This window comes from Oncorhynchus kisutch, linkage group LG29 (genome assembly GCF_002021735.2).
Source record: "Oncorhynchus kisutch isolate 150728-3 linkage group LG29, Okis_V2, whole genome shotgun sequence".
Classification (NCBI taxonomy): domain Eukaryota; kingdom Metazoa; phylum Chordata; class Actinopteri; order Salmoniformes; family Salmonidae; genus Oncorhynchus; species Oncorhynchus kisutch.
This window is the reverse complement of record NC_034202.2, coordinates 17,435,370-17,457,660: the sequence shown is the minus strand read 5'-3', so window position 1 is coordinate 17,457,660 and position 22,291 is coordinate 17,435,370. Positions and strand designations below refer to the sequence as shown.

General features: G+C 43.7%; 1 protein-coding gene and 1 long non-coding RNA gene across 2 annotated transcripts in view; one reads left to right on the top strand and one right to left on the bottom strand.

Moving 5' to 3' along the window:
• LOC116358229 (transmembrane protein 132C-like) overlaps positions 1-22,291 on the top strand; it is a 116,237-nt gene that overhangs the window by 75,863 nt on the left and 18,083 nt on the right. Inside the window, exon 3 of the mRNA XM_031808747.1 lies at positions 12,083-12,226. Coding sequence (XP_031664607.1) covers positions 12,083-12,226 — 144 coding nt within the window. The remainder of the gene's footprint in view (positions 1-12,082; positions 12,227-22,291) is intronic.
• On the bottom strand, positions 397-2,726 carry LOC116358311 (uncharacterized). The gene is made up of 4 exons (XR_004206195.1): positions 2,510-2,726; positions 2,202-2,242; positions 1,413-1,533; positions 397-1,331 (listed from the first exon to the last, which is right to left on the bottom strand). It is a non-coding gene; the product is annotated as an uncharacterized LOC116358311 (long non-coding RNA).

Below are 22,291 nucleotides of genomic sequence, written 5' to 3'. Positions count from 1 at the left end.
GGATAAGGGCATTTCTCTGCTGCACTGACAGTACAGGTGGACTGCATTGTAGAAATGGTCATATTACATTAATGCCTGTACAGGTTGTATTAGGGTCGGATCATTTCCCCCATCCATTCTGTATGAGGAGGCAGTGTGCCTGGAATCAAATGGGTCTATCGGGGAAAACATTTAAAAAAAATCTCAAATCATGTGATCAGGAAAACATTGGATCAGGACATTTGTACAATATGTCAATTTCCATAAGGAATGAATCAAGTATAATGTCACACGCATAATTATGATAGGCCTAGTATATTCTTCACAGTATCTTACCATTAGAAGGGTTTCAGCATGCCCTTTTCTCCCCCTTGTTACGGCTCTCGTCGAAAGGAGTGGACCAAAGCGCAGCATGGAAAGTGTTCATGGTTTTTATTTTCAAAACACTCAAACAAAATAACCAAAGTGAAAACGAAAGCACACAGTTCTCTCGGGTACAGTAGAGCTGGCACAACGCGTCCTTGCTGAATACCCCCTGTAGCACGGCAAGTGCAGGGAGCTGGAACAGGCCGCACTGGGTTGTGCTGGCGAACTAGGGATACCGTGCGTAGAGCTGGCACAGGATATACTGGGCCGAAGAGACGCACTGGAGACCAGCACCGCAACTGCGGGGAGCTGAAACAGGGCTGTGAATGCACACTGGAGACACCGTGGTGCTTGACCAGTCACACGCTCCCCACGGTAAGCACGGGGAGTTGGCCCCAAAATTGTTTTTGGAGCTGCCTCTCGGGCTTCCGTCGTTGCCGTGACACCTGGCCTCGTCGCTGTTCCTCCCTCGCTGCATCGGCCTGTTTCCACGACAGGCTCTCATGCCCTGCCATTACCTCCTCCCATGTCCATGATGTCCTCCACTCCGGGACACGCTGTTGGTGGTGGGATCTTCTGTTACCACGCTCGTCGAAAGGAGTGGACCAAAGTGCAGCGTGGAAAGTGTTCATGATTTTTATTTTCAAAAACACTCAAACAAAATAACCAAAGTGAAAATAAAAGCGCACAGTTCTGTCATGTACAGACACAAACAAAACGAAAACAAGATCCCACAGAACCCTCAAGGAAAATGACAACTTATATGTGATCCCCAATCAGAGACAACGATCGACAGCTACCTCTGATTGGGAACACATGGCCAAAAACAAAGAAATAGAAAACATAGACTTTCCCACCCGAGTCACACCCTGACCTAACCAAACATAGAGAATAAAAAGGATCTCTAAGGTCAGGGCATGACACCCCTATGGAAGACAACGACTCACACCCGATGATACTCCATCACTCATAGTCACAGGTCACCCCTGTATTTGAAAAAACACAGAAAAGTTACGTATTTTTTAAACATTAGCTAAGAGTGAAGAGATAGAGATGAAAGGTCTAACCTGTCAGCAATGTCAGCAGTCAGTACAGCAGTCTGGTGATGAAGTTGTTGAGGATTGGGATGAGTTATAGGAGGAGGAGGAAATCTCAAGCACTCAGTACCCTCCTTGGCTACCTGAAGAACTTTATCAGATGTAAGAAAGAGTCAAGGCAACAAAAGAACCCATGCAATAAAAACTAATGCAATTAATACATTTAATGCAATAACAACCAATGGAATTCAATTAATACATTTCAATTCAATAACAACCAATGAAATCAAATGAATACATTTTAAAACCTATAGACCTATACTGAACAAAAATATAAACGCAACGTGCAATTTTTTACTGAGTACCTGTTCCTATAAGGAAATCAGCCAAATTGAAATAAATAAATTAGGCCCTAATCTATGGATTTCACATGACTGGGCAGGGGCGCCAGGCCCAGCCAATCAGAATGAATTTTCCCCACAAAAGGGCTTTATTACAGACAGAAATACTCCTCAGTTTCATCAGCTGTCCAGGTGGCTGGTCTCAGACGACCCCGCAGGTGAAGAAACCGGATGTGGAGGTCCTGGGCTGGCGTGGTTACACGCGGTGTGCGGTTGTGAGGCCGGTTGGACGTACTGCCAAATTCTCTAAAACGATGTCGGAGGCAGCTTATGGTAGAGAAATTAACATTCAACATTCGGATGGAACATTTCTGGGATATTTTATTTCAGCTCCAGAAACATGGGACCAACACTTTACATGTTGTGTTTCTATTTTTGCACAATATAGCTAGCTAGCTGGTTTCTAAGCTAGACTCACCTTGGCAGCAATTATTTTAAATCGGGAACAGATTTTCCACTCTAACAATAAAACAATAACAGGTTATATAGACAACATAGGCCAATTTAATTGAAAAAATCTTGCGACAAGAGTGTAGCTATGAGATATAAAGTAGGGAGATTTTTTATTTAATGTTAGCTAAGCCTGCTATCTAGCTGAATGTTGTATTGATTAGGCTAGCTGTATAGCAATTGCTGTGAAGTCACCATAATTATATGAAATAACAATTGAGGTATCTAACGAAATAATTAGCTAATTTAAATGACAATAAATAAAGGTTAACATACCTGCTTTTTCTGTCTAGTGGCACAACAAGTGCCAATGGGTTTTGCACAGATTTGATGTCAACCAGCGTCCGTTCGTTGGGTTTTTATTACAAATGTACCTTGTACCCAACCTGTTGTCACTACGAAAACAACCCAGCATTTGGAAAATAATCCAACAAAATGACTCTAGAGCCGTAAATCTATTGGGTTGTGAAAATAACCCAATGTTTTTTGCTGTGCGGTAATGGGATTCAGCTGCTAGTTTAATGTAATTTGAAACATTTTCCTTCTGGTAATTTAAAATGGGTGTATCTAGCTTTTTAGAATAAATTACAGAGCTGCTGGAAAACGTGTGGTGGGACAGAATTTGCCCCAGTACTTTTCAATCTTGTGTGGTGCTGCCACACCACTGTCACGTGGGCTCCCTCTCCGGCCTCTAGGTCACCAGGCTGCTCTTTAGGGCGCACACCTGTTAAGTGCATAATGACACTAACCTGGACTCCATCACCTCCTTGATTACCTGCCCTTTATATGTCACTCCCTTTGGTTTCTTCCCCAGTCGGCATTGTTCCTGTTTCATGTCGGTGCGCTGTGTGTTTCTTATTTTGTTCATTTATTAATTAAACGTATTCACTCCCTGAACTTGATTACTGACTATCAGCATACATCTTTACACTCACTTTCAAAGCAGCAGCACCAAACGCGTTTACCATTTATTAGTTCATGTCATAGAAAAACGTCTTGCAACAGAAAAGAAAGCTGAAAGCTTAGACTTGCAGTCTAAGACACTACATCACAGTGCTGAGGAGCCACTACAGCCTCGGGTTCGATCCCAGGCTGTGTCACAGCCGGCCGTGACCGGGAATCCGTGACTACTGAGTGCGGTGAGGAGTTGCAGCGATCAGACAAGATCGTAACTATCATTTGGATATCACAAAATAGCATAAATAGTATCTCCCCCAATTTCACCCTTTGTCTGTTTTGTCTAGTGAATACAACACTGTCCCTGAGATTTCACACGGTAACCCCACGCTCGCTGGGACAGGTGCACTTACTTGTCAGTCACAAGCTAGGTTTCCTTTCAATTCGCAGCAGATTTTCATGCTACTATTCTAAAATCCACATTAAAACAATATGCACATTTTCCAACTATGTGTTTCCATCAAATTGACTTGTTGTGGATAAAAGGCTGTGCCTTGTTGCGTTATATAGCGAATATTCCCACTCTGTTATTGCATGTGCACCTTAGCCAATAGCTAGCAGATACAGTCCAGGCTAGTCTACACAATGAGATTATTAATGAGAAAAGAGCAAGATTAGAATTATTTGCCAAATGGCAGTGAAGCATCGATCATCATGTCATCAGAATAAGACCTCCAATATTTATTGGAAAGGAGCATCAAGCTGTGAAGTTCACCATAACTTATTTAAACTGTATCCTAATAAACTGCATGCTTTCCCGACGAGTCGTAGTGGGAAGAACACATATGTCATCGCGTGACTGCCAAGTTTACTTTGATATAATGTTTATTATTTCACCACCGACATTTCTTGCATAATCCCTCATTGTCTAGCATATTTGGTTTTGTCGACATTTGGAATGTTTACCAAATTTGTTTTCTGTTTCCATCAGGCCTGTCATTACATGTTTTATCATGTACTTTACTTGCATAAAAGGTTAATGTCAAACAGGTTATATGAAATTACGGACCAGAGTTTACAGTACGGAACCTTCATAAGAATCAACAGTGCCTCCTATAGGATATATCCTCATACAGGCACTGACATCAACCACTGTGAGCTACTGACATCAACCACTGTGAGCTACTGACACCAACCACTGTGAGCTACTGGCACCAACCACTGTGAGCTACTGACACCAACCACTGTGAGCTACTGACACCAACCACTGTGAGCTACTGACACCAACCAATGTGAGCTACTGACACCAACCACTGTGAGCTACTGACACCAACCACTGTGAGCTACTGACACCAACCACTGTGAGCTACTGGCACCAACCACTGTGAGCTACTGACACCAACCACTGTGAGCTACTGACACCAACCACTGTGAGCTACTGACACCAACCAATGTGAGCTACTGACACCAACCACTGTGAGCTACTGACACCAACCACTGAGCTACTGACACCAACCACTGTGAGCTGTCTATTCTTAACTTAGTCTTACATGAATTGAAACAGAAGCCTTTTTTTTGTAATAAAGCTTGTGTGACATTATATGATAGAGAGAGTGCATAGTTTAAGCATGACCGCTATAGAGACTGGAATGAAATAATAAAAAAGAGAATACATATTGTAAGTCACATTAAAGAGTAAACATTTAAAGATAGACTGGTCAATTTGATGGACAAACCCCCATGACAATTCCATCCAGTGGTTTAGCAGAGGGTCTACATCACAGTGTATCTTCCAGCAAATGGAGTGTAAAGTGGTTTTACTAAGCATGATCCAGATAATATGTCAGTGGGCTGGGTGGCTGTCTGGGACCCTGGTGCAAGAGGGCTCTAGCCATTAACACACACTTCCCATGTTCCAATGTCACAGTGACTGAGCCATAGTGGGCCAGCCTAACTATTGACACATAAAGGGAAGGAAGTCAGAGGAGCAACAGACTAGCAGCTCCCCATCGTTAGTCCTAATCCTCATCATATCTTACAATTGACATAGCCCCTGCACAGTACACGCTTCCCAGATGTCACCCTGACATACCACACGAATGATAAGTGACTGAATGAATTCGGTTGACTGAGCTTTATTGGCTGTCTGACTCAGTGGCTTGACTGACTGCAGCATCGTTGTGGCTTTTTGAGTATCTGGGACGTGGGGAGCAAGTACATCCTCACCTGCTGAGAACACTAAGTCTTGGCTGTGTTTAGCAGCCCTGCTGCTTCCCGCTGGTTCACAGAGGCAGTGTTCACGCAGAGACAAAATCACTAAAGTATTGATGAGCTGCATAAGACAGGTACTGCTGCATTGGTCTGATTCCACCTGAGAGACTGTTAACCCAATCTGTATCAATTACTAGATGGATGGGGGGAATGGAGGGTATGCAGCAACTTGACAAGAATGCCCATCTCTTAAATGAAGAAAATGTGTTGGTCCTGGAGATTTGCTGTTTGTTATGGTATTTCATTAATCAAATATTGAATCAATTTATTATCGTGGAGTAAGTTGAGTTGAATCCGCTGAGGTAGTATCTGTTGTATTTCAAATTAGGCTGAAGATTTCACATGGGATGACGCTGGAGAAATGAAGCAGGTACGGGGAGTAAAACATTTAGAAAGATGGACATAGAACGAGACAGGAACAGCGTCAGCAAACTAATACTAAAGACAAAAACCATCAATGCAGCTGTGGGGAACAGAGCAGGGATCTGACAAATATAGTGGAGGAAATAAACAGGTGATAAGTGAGTCCAGGTGAGACCAATAACGCTGATGCGCGTGACGAGGGAAGGCAGGTGTGCGTGATGGATAGCAGGAGTGCGTGATGCAGGGCAACCTGGCACCCTCAAGCGCCAGAGGGGGGAAGAGCGGGAGCAGACGTGACAGTACCCCCACCCGTTGTCCTACCTGGGGAACCGGCCGAGACATGGGCGCTGGGCAAGCCGGTTGAGGCTTGAAAGCCCCGACGAACCGGCAGGAGCGTGAGAGCCTGGCGAGCCGGCTGAGGCATGGGAGCCTGACGATCCGGCTGAGGCATGGGAGCCTGACGTTCCGGCTGAAGCAAGATGCCTGTCGATCCTGCTGCAGAGAGGGAGCCCGATGATCCGGTGGAGAGTGACGTGGGATGGGAAGCCGCTGAGCCAACTGAGGCAAGGAAACCTCTCGAGCCAGCCAGGGTGTGGATGCCCGACGGGCTGGCTTAGGCACCCCCGGTTCCATCGGTGTCAGAATCCACCCCGACGTCACCAATAAAACAAACAAAACAAAAACTCCTGGACCGGCTGGGCAAACAAGAACTGACGATCCGGCTGAGGCCCGACGTGGGATCCAACGTGCCGTCCGAGCCAACCGGGGCAAGGAAACCTCTCCAGCCAGCTAGGGCGTGGAAGCCCGACGAGCTGGCTCGGCACCCCCGGTTCCATAGGTGGCGACCCAGAGCCGATGTCTCCATACCAACCCGAACGCTAGTACTCCCCGATGCTTCGTATGTTGGCTGCTGCATTCTGTCACATGGAATTACGCTGGAGAGACGAAGCAGGTACAGGGAGTAAACATTTAATAAACAACTGACATAGATGAGACAGGAACAGTGTCAGCAAACTAATACTAAAGACAAAAACAATACAATGCAGCAGTGGGGAACAGAGCAGGGATCTGACAAATATAGTGGAGGAAATAAACAGGTGATAAGTGAGTCCAGGTGAGACCAATATCTCTGACGTGCGTGATGAGGGAAGGCAGGTGTGCATGATGGATGGCAGGAGTGCGTGATGCAGGGCATCCTGGCGCCCTCAAGCATCAGGGGAAGGGAAGAGCGGGAGCAGACGTGACAGAAGAATCACCATTGCTAAGATCTCACGTGTTGATCATTACAGTAATTCCACAGGAGTTGATCTCTGGACTTTTTACGCTAATGTTAATGAATCTCCGAGGTAGGGTCACGTGTGCTTTTTTGGGGTTGCTTTGTCTTTGATAGGTCCAGTGTGTAACGTATGACGCTTAAGGAGGTGCATAGCGTCTTTGTACTGCCTGATATCAGTAGGAGGGTTCTAACTTTCATTTATCTTCCCAAAAGGTTAGCTTTGTCCCAGGGCTCACTCCCCCAGTATGTTAGCTCTATTATATAGACACATCGTCGTGAGACAGGTTAGTTTTACCCTTCTGGAGTGTGTGCATTTATCAGTCAAAACATGACACCCACCCTGTATTTAAAAGCATGTTGTCTCAACACAAACAGCTAAGATTATGTAAAATAGGGTCTAAGCTTCAACATACTGTATATGAACATGAAAAAAATCTGAGTTTACGCATTTTTTAAATAATTTACATTAAAGGTTCAAACATGACATCGGTTTAATTAAAAAAACATTTTTTTCATGACATTCTAAAACAAATGCACAATCCTGCTTGTGAGCTTTCAAATGATATCAAACTCAACCATTTATATTTTTCAGTGATGAAGACATGGATGACTCAGGGTAGGGTGGGGTATGCAAAATGCACCTCTATCTCCTAAATGGCATTCAGGTCCAAAAAGTAACTTTCTGACCACTTCTACCATGGGCAAACAAGTATGGAAAGTTTTGTTCGAATCAAATGGGGTGCAACCAGAAAGGGATTGAATTCATATGGAACAACCCACTTGTAATGTATATGTTGTTGTGTGTGATGGTGCCACGGCGTGGTGGTGGAAATGACCGGACCAAGGTGCAGTGTGGTGAGCGTACATTACTTTATTTATATAAATATCACCAAGAAACAAAGAAACGACGTGAAGCTTATGAGGGCTATAGTGCCACTAACAAAGGTAACTACCCACAATAACAAAAGGGAAAAAGGCTGTCTAAGTATGATTCCAATTCAGAGACAACGATAGACAGCTGTCCCTGATAGAGAGGCTTTTATTCTCTATTTTGGGTAGGCCAGTGTGTGACTAGGGTGGGCATTCTAGTTTCTTTATTTCTATGTTTTCTGTTTCTATGTTTTGGCCGGGTATGGTTCTCAATCAGTGACAGCTGTCTATCGTTGCCTCTGATTGGGAATCATACTTAGGCAGCCTTTTTCCCTTTGTATTTTGTGGGTAGTTGTTTTTGTTAGTGGCCTGTATAGCCCTAGTAAGCGTCACGGTCGTTTCCTTGTTTTGTTGGCGACATTTACATAAATAAAGGAAAATGTACGCTCACAACGCTGCACCTTGGTCCGGTCATTTCCACGACGACATCCATGAAAGATGGAGTACAGTTAGAAGGACCCTCCTTTAAATCTAGCCAATCGTCTCTGTCCTCCCGGGCCCTCACATTGTCTAACCTCAGACAGGTCCTGTCTTATCCAATCAGGCTGGGCCGGTGCAGGGAGCCAGCAAGCTTTCCCTTCCACTCAGCTTGCCTTTACATCAAGCCGTCCTCCCTGCCCAGACCTCACCACCAAGATCTTTATACAAGCTTCCATTTGAATTCTCAACTGGGCCCATCACCACTTTGCTCTCTGGCCCTCCCACCTCTCTACTGCCAATTCTTTGTCTCAGCCAACTCTTCTCTCCAGTCATTACCATGGGAACAAAATGTGTGCTGTCTTTTTATGTGACAGTGTCTAATCATTTGGTAGAAGTGTATTATTATTGCAGTATCCTATAAATCTTATAATGGTAATATCATGTTTCAGTATAATGAAATTAGCTGAAATTGCTGGGTGACAGAATTTACTCTTTTTAAAAAAAACGTTGTTTTACTAGGCAAGTCAGTTAATAACAAATTCTTATTTACAATGACGGCCTACCGGGGAACAGTGGGTTAACTGCCTTGTTCAGGGGCAGAACAACAGATTTTTACCTTCGGTCCAGCAACCTTTCAATGGATATTTCAGGCCACTTTCCTCCCGCTCTTATGTTTCCTGTTTTTGTATATTATTGTGAACTCATACTCTGTGTTATACCCTGGCTCAGTTTTTCCCACCAATTAAAAGCCATTTGTGGGAGCTGGGGTAATCTGCGCCCCGAGCTGATAATGGTACATGCAGCTCTGTCTGTGTGCGTGCGTGTGTGTGTGTGTGTGTGTGTGTGTGCGTGTTGTGTGTATGCAATGTGTCAGATGTAGGCTACTGTATATCAATGATATACATAGCTTTCCCAAATGATTTACACACCCCAGTACATCAATCTCACTAGTCCTAATGGCAGACCATTCATATTTCTCATGTTTAATTTCCTGCTTTCTGAAAGTCATTAATATCAATGCATGTCCGTATTTCATTAGGCGTGGAGCGGGCATGTTGACGTGCTGTTTGACCACTGATAGCCCTGGCGTGTCTGTTGTGAACATCCATCAGAGAGAGATCAGCCTCTCTCCTAGTCTCTGCTGACACCCTCATCACATCTGTAAATACTCATCTAACTGATGCACAGGTTGCTGTGGAATTAATGAGGCTGCTTCATGTGCTGATGCATGGGAAAGTGGGTCTACTCTTTAAATTGCTTTCCTTTATTGCGTCTCCTCTCTCCCTCTCCCCAGAAATCATATTAGCCAAACCAATCTCATTTAAAACATGCCCTTTCTTAATTTACCCCTGATGCTTGTTTTCTGCTGGCCGTGCTGCTGGAGTTTGCATGTCGGATGGATAGATGAGAGAGAGAGAGAGAGAGCGGGTGGAAATGAGGGAGAGAAAAGGAGAGGAGAGAAGAGAGAAGCAGCAAGAGAAGTGCACTGCCTGAGAGAGACCACAAACACCATTGTAAATAAAACCTATATTTATGTTTATTTATTTCCCTTTTTTACTTGAACTATTTGCACATCGATGAAACACTGTATATAGACATAATATGACATTTGAAATGTCTTTATTCTTTTGGAACATCTGTGAGTGTAATGTTTACTGTTCGTTTTTTTACTTTTGTTTATTATTTATATCACTTGCTTTGGAAATATAAACATGCGTTTCCCATGCCAATAAAGCCCCTTAAATTGAAAACTGAATTGAGGGAGAGAGAGAGAGAGTCAGTCATATGGGCTTATTATCTGTTGTGCCTCGTTCATCTGAAACTGAAGTTTGATGTTCAATATCTGAACCCTATAGATGCGGGCTGTCGATTTGTTTATCAACTAATTGTCTTCCCGTGTGTCTTCAGGATGGAGTCATTACAGAGTGAAGCTCCACACAGGTTGAGAAAGAACACAGAGATGTGTCTCAAATGGCACCCTATTCCCTACATAGTGCACGACTTTTGACCATAGCCTTATGGGTCCTGGTCAAAATGTGCACACTCAATAGGTAATAGGGTGCCATTTGGGAAGCCCATACAGAGAGCTGGGGGCCATCAATAACTCCTCAGCCACCTCGGCAGTGGCGTCGGCTGTAGCTGGCCTTTATCTGGGCTCGTCAGGAGCTCCACACTGAACACAGCCAAGTTATTACAGCTAGCTGCAACTGCCTGATAAGATCAAAGGAGAAGCCAGTCCGAGTCGGGAGATGTGTGCCGCCCTCTCTCCCTTTGGTCCGAGCGCGGTTTGTCACGTCATTATCCACCGTAAGGTCTGAACTTTCTCAGTGCGTTAGAAGTCCTTCGCGGTTTTCAGGGGTGCAGCGAGGACAATCTGCTACTCGATTTTTGTTATATATATATATTTTTTATCTGAGAAATTCTCCCTGCTACCAGCTTCTTCCATGTAACAATTTCCCTCAATGTCGTTCTACTGTATCTCTTCTTTACTCTTTTTCATTTTTTCTTTAAAAACACTGATTAATTTGTGTATAACAGCAGGGCAATTTGTCATGATGGAAAAACGTAGGGAGAGCCGCTTAGACACATCAGTGCAATTTCCTTTGACAAGGCAGAGAATAAAATAAAATGGACATGCATTAGAATGGAGAACAAGAGCAGGTGAGAGTAACTGCTCCTATCCAGCCTCCCAGCCTTATCCATGGGTAACAGCACAGATCAAAATGAGAGTGGGCAGCTCTGGTCTGAATACTCTTTAAAGGGACAATCAGCAGTAGAAACAATAACAAAGCATAATCTCCGCCTCTGTTTCGGTAAAAAGCTGAGGGTGGGGCTGGAGAAATGTAACCACTCTCAAATTCATAGACAGAGCTATGGATGCAAGGACTGACTGTCCATGACATCAACATGATAGTTTTAACCATGTTTTGCGGTTCTATAATGTTTGTTTACATTTACTTTGTTTTACAAACATTGGAGTAAAACAATGTTATATTTTGGGTTCTGATGGATGAGTTATATTCGTCAAGAATCAATGGGTACATATCATTCATTTATGAGTCCAAAAATTGATATAGCAACTTCTGATTGCTCCTTTAAAACCACAGGTGTGGAGGAATTTACATAATAGACTGCACCACCTGTTTCTACCTTTGGAAGTCAATATGGACACAGGTTATTCAATTCCTGTTGTATTGGGTTTAAGTAGTGTTCCTGGCTTGTTTTGAACTGCTTATTATAGTTCTGCAATGTGTTCCTTGAAGATTCATTCAAAGGTCATCCAACGTCTTTATTGTTTTAAACAGCCGACATGCCATCTGTTTGTGTTACATTTCTTTGCGGCAAATCACATTTTCTCGTAGCCTAGCTAACAGTATGCTGTGAGGCTTGGCTTTATTCAGAGCCAATTCTCCTATGGTGAACTGTGAACTCTGTATGTAAGACTTTTGGAACTCTAGTTCAATACCCATGGTATGGAATCTGTGTCTGGATCAGAATAGACCTGGATCAATCCATGTACAATGCAGTACATGCACATAGCCGAGGATGCTAGACCAGTGACATCACATGAAAGTCATGTCAACCTATTTCCTATATAGTGCACTAATTTTGACCAGGGCCATTTAGGATGCACACATAGTAATCAGGCCTATTAATGTTGTTGTCTGACCTCTGACCTCTCTCTCCTCCAGGGTGAAGTTGAAGGATGGCGTGGCGTTCCTGGGGGCGCGGGCCAGTAACCCAGTCCTGTGGACGGTGAGTCAGGACGTGAGGAGCGAGGGGCACAGGGTCGTCACTCTCCACTGTCACCGCAATGAGAACACCTTTGGTCAGAGGTCAGTGGCGCCTGGTTCTTGTCAGATCTATTAATTGGGATTAGACATTCTGTAATAGCATGGATTATTGGTAGGAACAGGAGTTTTTCCTGGTCAGACCATGTGGTCCGGAAAAACTCAGGGCCCTAATTATGTCTTATGGGCTAAGCAAATGTCCTGGTATGCTGCTAACTCAGCAGGCTCAGCAACAATGTTCATGAATAACAATGCTGTTATTACAGCCCCACAGCCCCTCCCCCCCAAAGGGACCACTCATTAATGATAACAATTTCACTACTGAGCCACTGAACTTCAGAGCTAAACTTTAGTGCACTTGGCTCCCTTTGGACTCAATTTCCATTTATACAGTGGGGTTCTTTCCGAAACAACTCAGCTTGAATGTCTTACTCAAGGGCCCAACGTGTGGGACTGGAAGAAGCATGGGACTGTTTGATGGTAGAACAAAGAACACTACTACGACAGGCTGTTTTTAATCAGGCTGTGAGGGTCAGATGTATTTGTTATGTAGTTTCTGCTTGGTGCACTCTAAAGGCATTTGACCTAATCTCAATTAAACCATGAACAGGGATGTGTTACCTCTAAGACCCTGAATAGACCCAAACTCTAATCCACCAGTCCAACAACGTCTTATGCTCTAACTCTAACGGTTACTCCACACACAGGCCATCATGTCCATCTCTCTGACACCTCCTCCACACTTATGTGTCTCGTATTCCCATCCCTCTCCCCTGCACTCTTAGAAAAAAGGGTTCCAAAAGGCTTCTTTGGCTGTCCCCATAGAAGAACCCTTTTTGGTTCCAGATAGAACTCATTTGGATTCCATGTAGAACCCTCTGTGGAAAGGTTTCTACATGCAATCCAAAAGGGTTCTACATGGAACCAAAAGGGTTCTACTTGGAACCAGAAAGCGTTCTTCAAAGGGTTATCCTATGGGGACAGCTAAAGAACCCTTTTCGGTTCTAGATAGCATCTTTTTTTTTCTAATAGTGTACAATTCAAAGCAAAGCTTTCTTGTGCTCGAGGAGAGGAAACACATGAACATAAACAAATCTGGGCTCCTTGCCTGTGGACCTCTGTACAAGTTATATTCAAATACAATTTTTTTTCACTCTCCTCATTGAAAGCGCATTGTGCAGGGAGATGTCTAAAGAAGATATATATTATTTTGTTGTTTTTACTGTGCTTCTAAATTGAATATCCTGTCAAGCGACATAAGTTATTCGGTTTGGGCGCTGCAAATTACTCTTAAGTTGCATCTAACGGGTAAGGAAATGTTTAGACCCAAAGCACATCTCTGTTAGACTTCGTATAACTGTCACGGTTTCCATAGTTCTCCCAAGAGAATGTTGTTGTTTATAACAGCCTGCCTGAAACCACACACAGTAATGTGTATACACACTACACAGTAATGTAGCTAGTTATAAACAAATATGTTCCTGATCCACACGTCCCTTCCTCTTTGAGTGTTTGAGGACACAGAAAGGTCCCTCTGCATCCACAACCCTCTATCATCAGCGGTGACATTCAAACTGGTACAGCCAGGGTATAGCCAGGGCCCCAGGATTCATCAGGTAACATGTACCCCTAAAATCAGGTCATTTACCTAGGCAAAGCAGAGATCATTAAAATACCATGATTTATAAATTAGCCACGGTGTAACAGGAAGTACTGTACTGTATGTGATGCAGGTTCCCAGGGGGGGGACAGTCTCTCTAACGAGTTGCTGTATTTCAGGTCTAATTTCTGTATTTTCTCCCACGCTGACACTAATGAGATCCCTAAGAAATCACCGCTTTTTCTTACGTGTGCTGTAGATGACCAGATTTCTCTGCTACCGTACTCCCATGGTTGGTGTTAGAGTCAGTATGGTTCTATGGTCAGTGGGAGTAAGGTTGTGCTGATGTGTGTGTGTGTTTATGTTTTACTATACTTGTGAGGACCAGAAGTCCTCACGAGTAAAGTTAACCAAAGAGAATTGGGACACGTGAGAACAGTTGGCCGGTCCTAAAAAAGAAACATTTTATTTTAGGCATAGGGGTTAGGTTTAGGGTTAGAATTATGTTTAGGGGTTAGGTTTAGGGTTAGGGGTTTGGGGTTAAGGTTAGGGTTAGGGGCAAGGGAAAATAAGATTTTCAATGGTAATCAATTGTTGGTCACCCAAACGTGTAATACACAGGTGTGTGTGTGTGTGTGTGTGGTGTGAGAGAGAGACAGAGAGAGAGAGAAAGGACAGAAATAGAAAAAAGGAGAGAGAATGAGAAATTAAAAAGAGTAGGCCTAATGCATCTTTCAGGACCATGGACAGCGTACCAAACGTTTACTGCTTTATCATAAATGGACATGTTTATGGAACGATAAACATCAACATATGACAGACAGATAATGAAAGACATCATAAAATGAAACCATGTCAGGAGGCAGATTAAAAGAGGAACAACCAATGTACACTATATATACAAACGTATGTGGACACCCCTTCAAATTAGTGGATTCGGCAATTTCAGCCACACCTGTTGCTGACAGGTGTCTAAAATTTAGCACACAGCCATGCAATCTCAATAGACAAACATTGGCAGTAGAATGGCCTTACTGAAGAGCTCCGTGATTTTCAATGTGGCACCGTCATAGGATATATCACCTTTCCAACAAGTCAGTTTGTCAAATTTCTGCCTTGCTAGAGCTGCCCCGGTCAATTGTAAGTGATGTTATTGTGAAGTGGAAACCTCTAGGAGCAACAACTGCTCAGCCGCAAAGTTGTAGGCCACACAAACTCACAGAACGGGACCGCCGAGTCCTGAAGAGCATAGTGTGTAAAAATTGTATGTCCTCAATTGCAGCTCACTGTTTTTCCTGGTTCGGGCTAGGCCCCTTAGTTCCAGTGAATGGAAATCGTAATGCTACAGCATACAATGACATTCTAGACGGTTCTGTGCTTCCAACTGTGTGGCAACAGTTTGGGGAAGGTCCGCTCCTGTTTGAATATGACAATGCCCCTGTGTACAAAGCGAGGTCCATACAGAAATGGTTTGTTGGGATCGGTTTGGAAGATCTTGACTGGTCTGCACAGAGCCCTGACCTCAACCCCATCGAACACCTTTGGGATGAATTGGAATGCCAATTGTGAGCCAGGGCTAATTGCCCATGATCAGTGTCTGACCTCACTAATGCTCTTGTGGCTGAATGGAAGCAAGTCCCCGTAGCAATGTTCCAACATCTAGTGGAAAGCCTTCCAGAAGAGTGGAGGCTGTTATAGCTTCAACGGGGGGACCAACTCTATATTAATGCCCATGATTTTGGAATGAGATTCTCAATGAGCAGGTGTCCACATACTTTTACATGTGCTGTAGAGATTTCCCCATGAACTATAAAGTCACCATGTCATCTCTGTCTCTGTCAGCAGAGATTAGTTTACTATCACAGAGGAGAAAAAAGATCCAGAGCATTCCAGTCTTTTTCTACTGTAAATTTCCTTTTTCGCTCAGTCTCTCCGTGGTTCCCAAAACGCTCCTTTCCCCTATCATTTTGTTTCTATATTTTCATCTCTCTCTCTTCCACCTTCTCTTGTTCTCTCTTATTTTTCTCTCTTTTTCTCCTATTCTATTTCATTCTTCTCTGTGGTGTTTTTTCATATTCCTCTTGAACGGTGTGTGAAATGAAAGGATCAGTTCCTCCAGGTGGAAGCTGCTGTGCCTTCACACAATCCTCCACCAATCACAGGCCTTCGCCTGCAGACCCCCCTGTACCCTCGTCACACAACCAGTCAAACCACAAAGAGCGGCGAAGGAAAATACAGTTATTTCAGGAATATATAAATGTTAAAGAGTGTGTAAGCCTACAGATGTACATCTCCCTTCTCCTACTAAAATGACATCATTTGCAGATGATTTGATCCTTATAAGCAATTGATTCTTAGACGTGAAGTACATTTAAGTGTAAGAATGTCCAACGGATTTTGCCACGATGTGCAATTAATTCGTATATCTGTGTTTTGTTATACGGAGTGCATTCATTATTTCTTCAGAGATGTCCTTATCATTTAATATAAAACACATTATTTTCTCTTGTTATATTACTCACATAACCCACACAGCCCCACAGTCAGACTCTCCATTCAACAGTGTGATGTGCATTACATCGAACAGCACCGTCAATATACTATTATATGCCTAGACACATTCCGTGTTTTCTCTCTTTATTGATTCTTCATGCTGTGAGAGGGCTTGAAGTGAGATCCTCACAGGGCTATGTAGCCTGTGTCTAATCCTGGACTCAATGGGCCTTCTAATCTCTCAGCTGGCTCTGACGACTCGCAAAGCCCCATCAGAGTCTCATTTTATCACCATGTATGATACTCTCACTTTCTTTTTTCTCTTTCTTCTCCTCATTGACGATTAGCAAGGGGGATTCGATTGAGCTGTCTTTTCATTTGTCGTTGATCTGTTCGCATGACGACTACCTTTGATGTCACCTTTGTTTTAGTTTTGACTAAAGACCGGGTTGACCTCCTACTGTTTTTAGATTTAAACATTTTTTAGATTTCACTACTTTTTCCCCCCCTTGCCATTTTCCTGCTTTCTGTCTCTCTCTCTCCCGTAGTCGATCCATCTCTGAATGTCTCATTAGCTTGTGGGACCAGAGAAAATTTGCCATGTAATCACCTGTGCCTACCCCATTTATTCTATTTCTCATAGGGCCCTACACTCTCAGAGCACATCTCATCAATCCTTTATCCCCATGTGTACATTTATTATATTTTCGGTGACTTCCCTATATGCTCTCTTAAAGAAACAGAGCACACCACTGCAGTCTTTTAATCCTATTTGTAAAGCATGATTTTGTTTCTTCCTATGCTTCATTCCCCATCGGCCCCCAACAATCTGTTGAGCGTCAAACTCACATTTCCATGGTCTGCATGTATTATCATATTGCTCTGGTTTTTTGTCTGGACCCCTTTCAGGTATAGCCACAACACAAACCTGTAGAATACCTGAGGATGTTTGTAGCCTAGTGAATGAAGAATGTGTCCCCCACGCACAACCCCACACATCAGAAGTGTGTTTGATAGATGGAAGGTTTCCTTCTATCATCCTGTGGGAATCCTATACTGTCTATAGGAAACTGAGAAATAGAGCATTCTCAGTCTTTGTCATTCTCAGTCAAGTCCTAGCCTCAGCATTCATATTAACTACAGCTTTTACATGCACCGTCACAAACAGCATCAGCACTCCAATGACTTATATGTCCACCTGGTTACTTTGAGTACCCCTCCCCCACACACTCCCTCCCTTTTGGTGCAGTCCATTAAACAGGGCTGTCTGGACAGGGTTAATGAGGCTGCTGACCCCTGGGTGACCACGTGCTGACCTAGACTCTTACGTCTGCTTCTCCACCTCATTAATCTGCCAAGGACACAGGACCCACCTCCACATCCCCCTGCTGGAGAGAGAGAGAGATCGAGGGAGGGGGAGAGAGAAGAAAGCAATATATATATATAGAGAGAGAGAGAGAGAGAGGAGGAAAAACAGAGCGAGAAAGAGAGAGAAAGGAGTGGAGGAAGGAAGGGAAGGATAGAGTGGGGAGGGAAGGTTGAGGGGGAGAGAAAAGGAAGGAGAGAGTGAGAGAAAAGGAGAGATACACTATATGACCAAAAGTATGTGGACACCTGCTCGTTGAACATCTCATTCCAAAATAATGGGCATTAATATGGAGTTGGTCCTCCTTTGCTGATATAACTGCCTCCACTCTTCTGTAAAGGCTTTTCACTAGATGTTGGAACATTGCTTCGGGGACATTGCTTCAGCCACAAGAGCATTAGTGAGTTCAGGCACTGATGTTGGGCAATTAGGCCTGGCTCGCAGTCGGCATTCCAATTAATCCCAAAGGTGTTCGATGGGGTTGAGGTCAGGGTTTTGTGCAGCCCAGTTAAGTTCTTCCACACTGAACTTGACAAACCATTCCTGTATGGACCTTGCTTTGTGCATTGGGGAATTGCCATTCTGAAACAGGAACGGGCCTTCCCCAAACTGTTGCCACAAAGTTGGAAGCACAGAATCTTCTAGAATGTCATTGTATGCTGTAGCTTTAAGATTTCCCTTCACTGGAATTAAACCTGAACCATGAAAACCAGCCTTACACCACTCCAGCCAACGCTTGGCATTGCGCATGGTGATTTTAGACTTGTATGCGTCTGCTCGGCCATGGAAACCCATTTCATGACGCCGCCGACAAACAGTTCTTGTGCTGACATTGCTTCCAGATGCAGTTTGAAACTTGGTAGTGAGTGTTGCACCCGAGGACAGAAGATTTTTATAGCTCTATGCACTTCAGCACTCGCCAGTCCCGTTCTATGAGCTTGTGTGGCCTACCCTCCGTGGCTGAGCCGTTGTTGCTCCTAGATATTTCCACTTCACAATAACAGCACAGCTTTAGCAGGTCACAAATTTGACAAACTGACTTGTTAGAAAGGTGGCATCCCATGACGGTGCCACATCGAAAGCTCTTCAGTAAGGCCATTCATTCTACGTTCATTCTAGTTATTTAGCAGACGGTCTTATCCAGAGCGACTTACAGGAGTGAGTGCATACATTTTCAGATTTGTTCGTGCTGGTCCCCCATGTGAATCAAACCCACAACCCTGACGTTGTAAGTGCCATGCTCTACCAACTCAGCCACACGGGACCTTTATGCTGCCAATGTTTGTCTATGGAGATTGCATGGCTCTGTGCTCAATTTTATACACCTGTCAGCAACAGGTGTGGCTGAAATAGCTGAATCCATTTATTTGAAGGGGTGTCCACATACGTTTGTATATATAGTGTAGCTCATCACAGCCACCATCACTAGCATGCTGTCAATGAAGTATTTTAGGAAGTAAAATTCACTTGTTGATACTTTCATTTCTTCTTCCTTTTGCTTTTTAGCATGAGTTGCTTGACAGGATGGGCATTGGTTTTAGAAGGTTCTTTCTCAGCATCTTCTCAGCTTCATATGCAAATGTTCCTAGAGTGCCCCTGGCGTATTTATGAGCCATAGAGAAACAGAGAAATCCGTAATTGAGATTTCTGCAGAAAGAAGACTCCCTTGCTGTCATCTTCATTGAGGAGAGCTAAATGACTGATTACATGGCCTTCCTCCAAGGAGGAAACACTATCCCTGAGATAGTATGGAGTCTATCTTCCCGAGTTAATCAGCACCATGCTGCTGTATTTAATGAAGTGTTGAAGATCCAGAGCTGGGTGAGGGTATGGATGGTATAAGTTTCCCAAGGCCAGCTGGAGTTCCTAATCACATAGGACCAGCCCCCTGTACCATCATCTCCAACATTTCTGTTGATGAAACTCCCCAGCAGCGCCAGTGGTGCTCCTTCTGATAAACAGAGATTGTGAAGCTTCTGAACTGAAACTGGCCAAGGGTCTCTGACAGAGTGAGTCAAGAGAAATGAATGTCTACCAGGGTTTAAGTGGCGACCCGCTGGGCTTCTGCTGTCACCAACTAGTTAAACAACAATCCTACTGCCGGCTGAGCCAAGATCCTGTCTGCATCTCAAGTTTTTGGTATTGATGCGAAAGCAGCAGCCTCTCTTCCTGGGGTCCACACAAAACATGAAACATTACATATTACAGAACATGAATATACAAGACCAGCTCAAGGACAGAACTACGTCAATTTAAAAACGGCACACATAGCCTACATACTGTATCTATACATAAACACAAAATATCTAGGTCAAATAGGGGAGAGGCATTGTGCGGTGAGGTGTTGCTTTGTCTGTTTTTTGAAACCAGGTCTGCTGTTCATTTGAGAAATATGTGAAGGAAAGGAGTTCCATGTAATAATGGCTCTGTAGAATACTTTACGCTTTCTTGTGAAAGAAACCCTGGTGGCATGACTGTGTGTGTGTCAGAGCTGTACTTACGTTTTAGCTACTTTGCAACCACTTAGCATGTTAGCTAACCCTAACCCTAACCCTTTAACCTAACACCTGAACTTACCCCTAATCTTAACCCTAACCCATAGCCTAGCTAACGTTAGCCACCTAGCTAGAATTCATAACATATCATACGTTTTGCAAATTTGTAACATATAATACGAATAATGCGAAATGCTCTGAGAGCAGGTTGGGTGAGGAGGAAGGGGATATTCTGAGTGGGACATGGCGGTATCACAGAGGGAGATATAATGCATTTTGAGAATTTCCATCAATGATGACAGGTCTCCGTAAATAAATCAGTGGTTTTTGTTTTGATCCCATCAGCTTAGGCCATCTGCGTTATGGGGCCATTATGATTTTTTTATTTTTTATTTTTCTATTTCACCTTTATTTAACCAGGAGGGCAAGTTGAGAACAAGTTCTCATTTACAATTGCGACCTGGCCAAGATAAAGCAAAGCAGTTCGACATATACAACGACACAGAGTTACACATGGAGTAAAACAAACATACAGTCAATAATACAGTATAAACAAGTCTATATACGATGTGAGCAAATGAGGTGAGAAGGGAGGTAAAGGCAAAAAAAGGCCATGGTGGCAAAGTAAATACAATATAGCAAGTAAAACACTGGAATGGTAGATTTGCAATGGAAGAATGTGCAAAGTAGAAATAAAAATAATAGGGTGCAAAGGAGCAAAATAAATAAATAAATTAAATACAGTAGGGGAAGAGATAGTTGTTTGGGCAAAATTATAGGTGGGCTATTAACTGGCTACCGGTCATTAACATCTCTGCATCCACACGCCCGGTTGACGCACGTCACTTCCAGTCGTCATTGGAATCAGATTGCATTGAGGGATATTTGATTCAGCTCTAATTCACAGCAGTAAATGTGGTACCAATGGCCTTGTGGTTAAAGGCTCGCCTCATCCTTGATTGTCTGTTTTCTTTGGCAGGGTGCGTTGAGCTTTGGCGCAGTGGCCTCAATAGTTTAAGGCTGATTGACTCCTTATAAACTGGAAAGGGCTGGATATCAAACCCCTCTCCAATTTTTCTGTCAATGAATATTGCCTCGGATGACTCCCCAACACAGCGATCTCTGCTATATCCAGATATTGATGTTTATTGGGATTGGGTATATATCATAAGAAAAGCTTTTTGGGCTTCATTTAAGGTTAGGCATAAGGTTAGCAGTGTGGTTAAGGTTAGGTTTAATGATTTGATGACTTTGTGGCTGTGCCAGCTAGTGACTACCCTGCAGTGCTACCTCCAGTACACAAGTCATCCCAATAAATACCAACATGCTAATTTGACAGAGCACAGATACAAAAATACACATGGGGCCTCATATAGAACATACTACTATCCAGCATTATGTGCCCATTCCTCATGGCACATTGGGAATGATGAATTTCTGCCCCTTCTAATCTAATGCACTGGGGGGGGGGGGGGGGTTCCCATACCAGGAACACCACACTGGCCTGACTACTCTAGCTGCTCATGTGAGGAAAGGGAGAAAAAAACAGAATAAAGAGGAGAGGAGGAGAAAGTGAAGGGGAGATATCACAATGTGCAGGAGGAGGATTGCTTTCCGTAGCATGGCCTGGGGCCGGTATTACCATATCATGAGAACTATCCATCAAATTGGGTTAAATTGTACATGCCGTTTCAGGGCTGTGTATACAGCGGTAATGAGATCATGGATACGATGCAGAGAGGGATGACGCTTCGTGCTCCACCAGCGCTTGCCCACATTATGGTTTGATTGTGTGGTAGCATGGTACACAGAGCAGAACAGACTCATCCCTATACTCATCCACTTGTTCATTTATCCATCCAGAGCTCGCTGTCGTACACCTAACCGGCTCACTTTTTCATGCGCTCCGCCGTTAGCTGGTGGGAAGAAACAGCATGTCGCTAGAATATCTGACATTAAAGACCGCTCGTCTGGCATTTCCACCCGTTCTCCCTGTCTCTTGCTAGACGTGTACAGCAAGAGAGAGTATGTAAATGTCTCGTCTAAAACAAGCTCAGGCTTTCTTACGCTCGTGTTCATGGCACTTTCATCCGACCGCTCCACAATAGGCCCACAGAGAGAAGTCTCGCAGTCTTACATCTGGAGACAGATGGCTG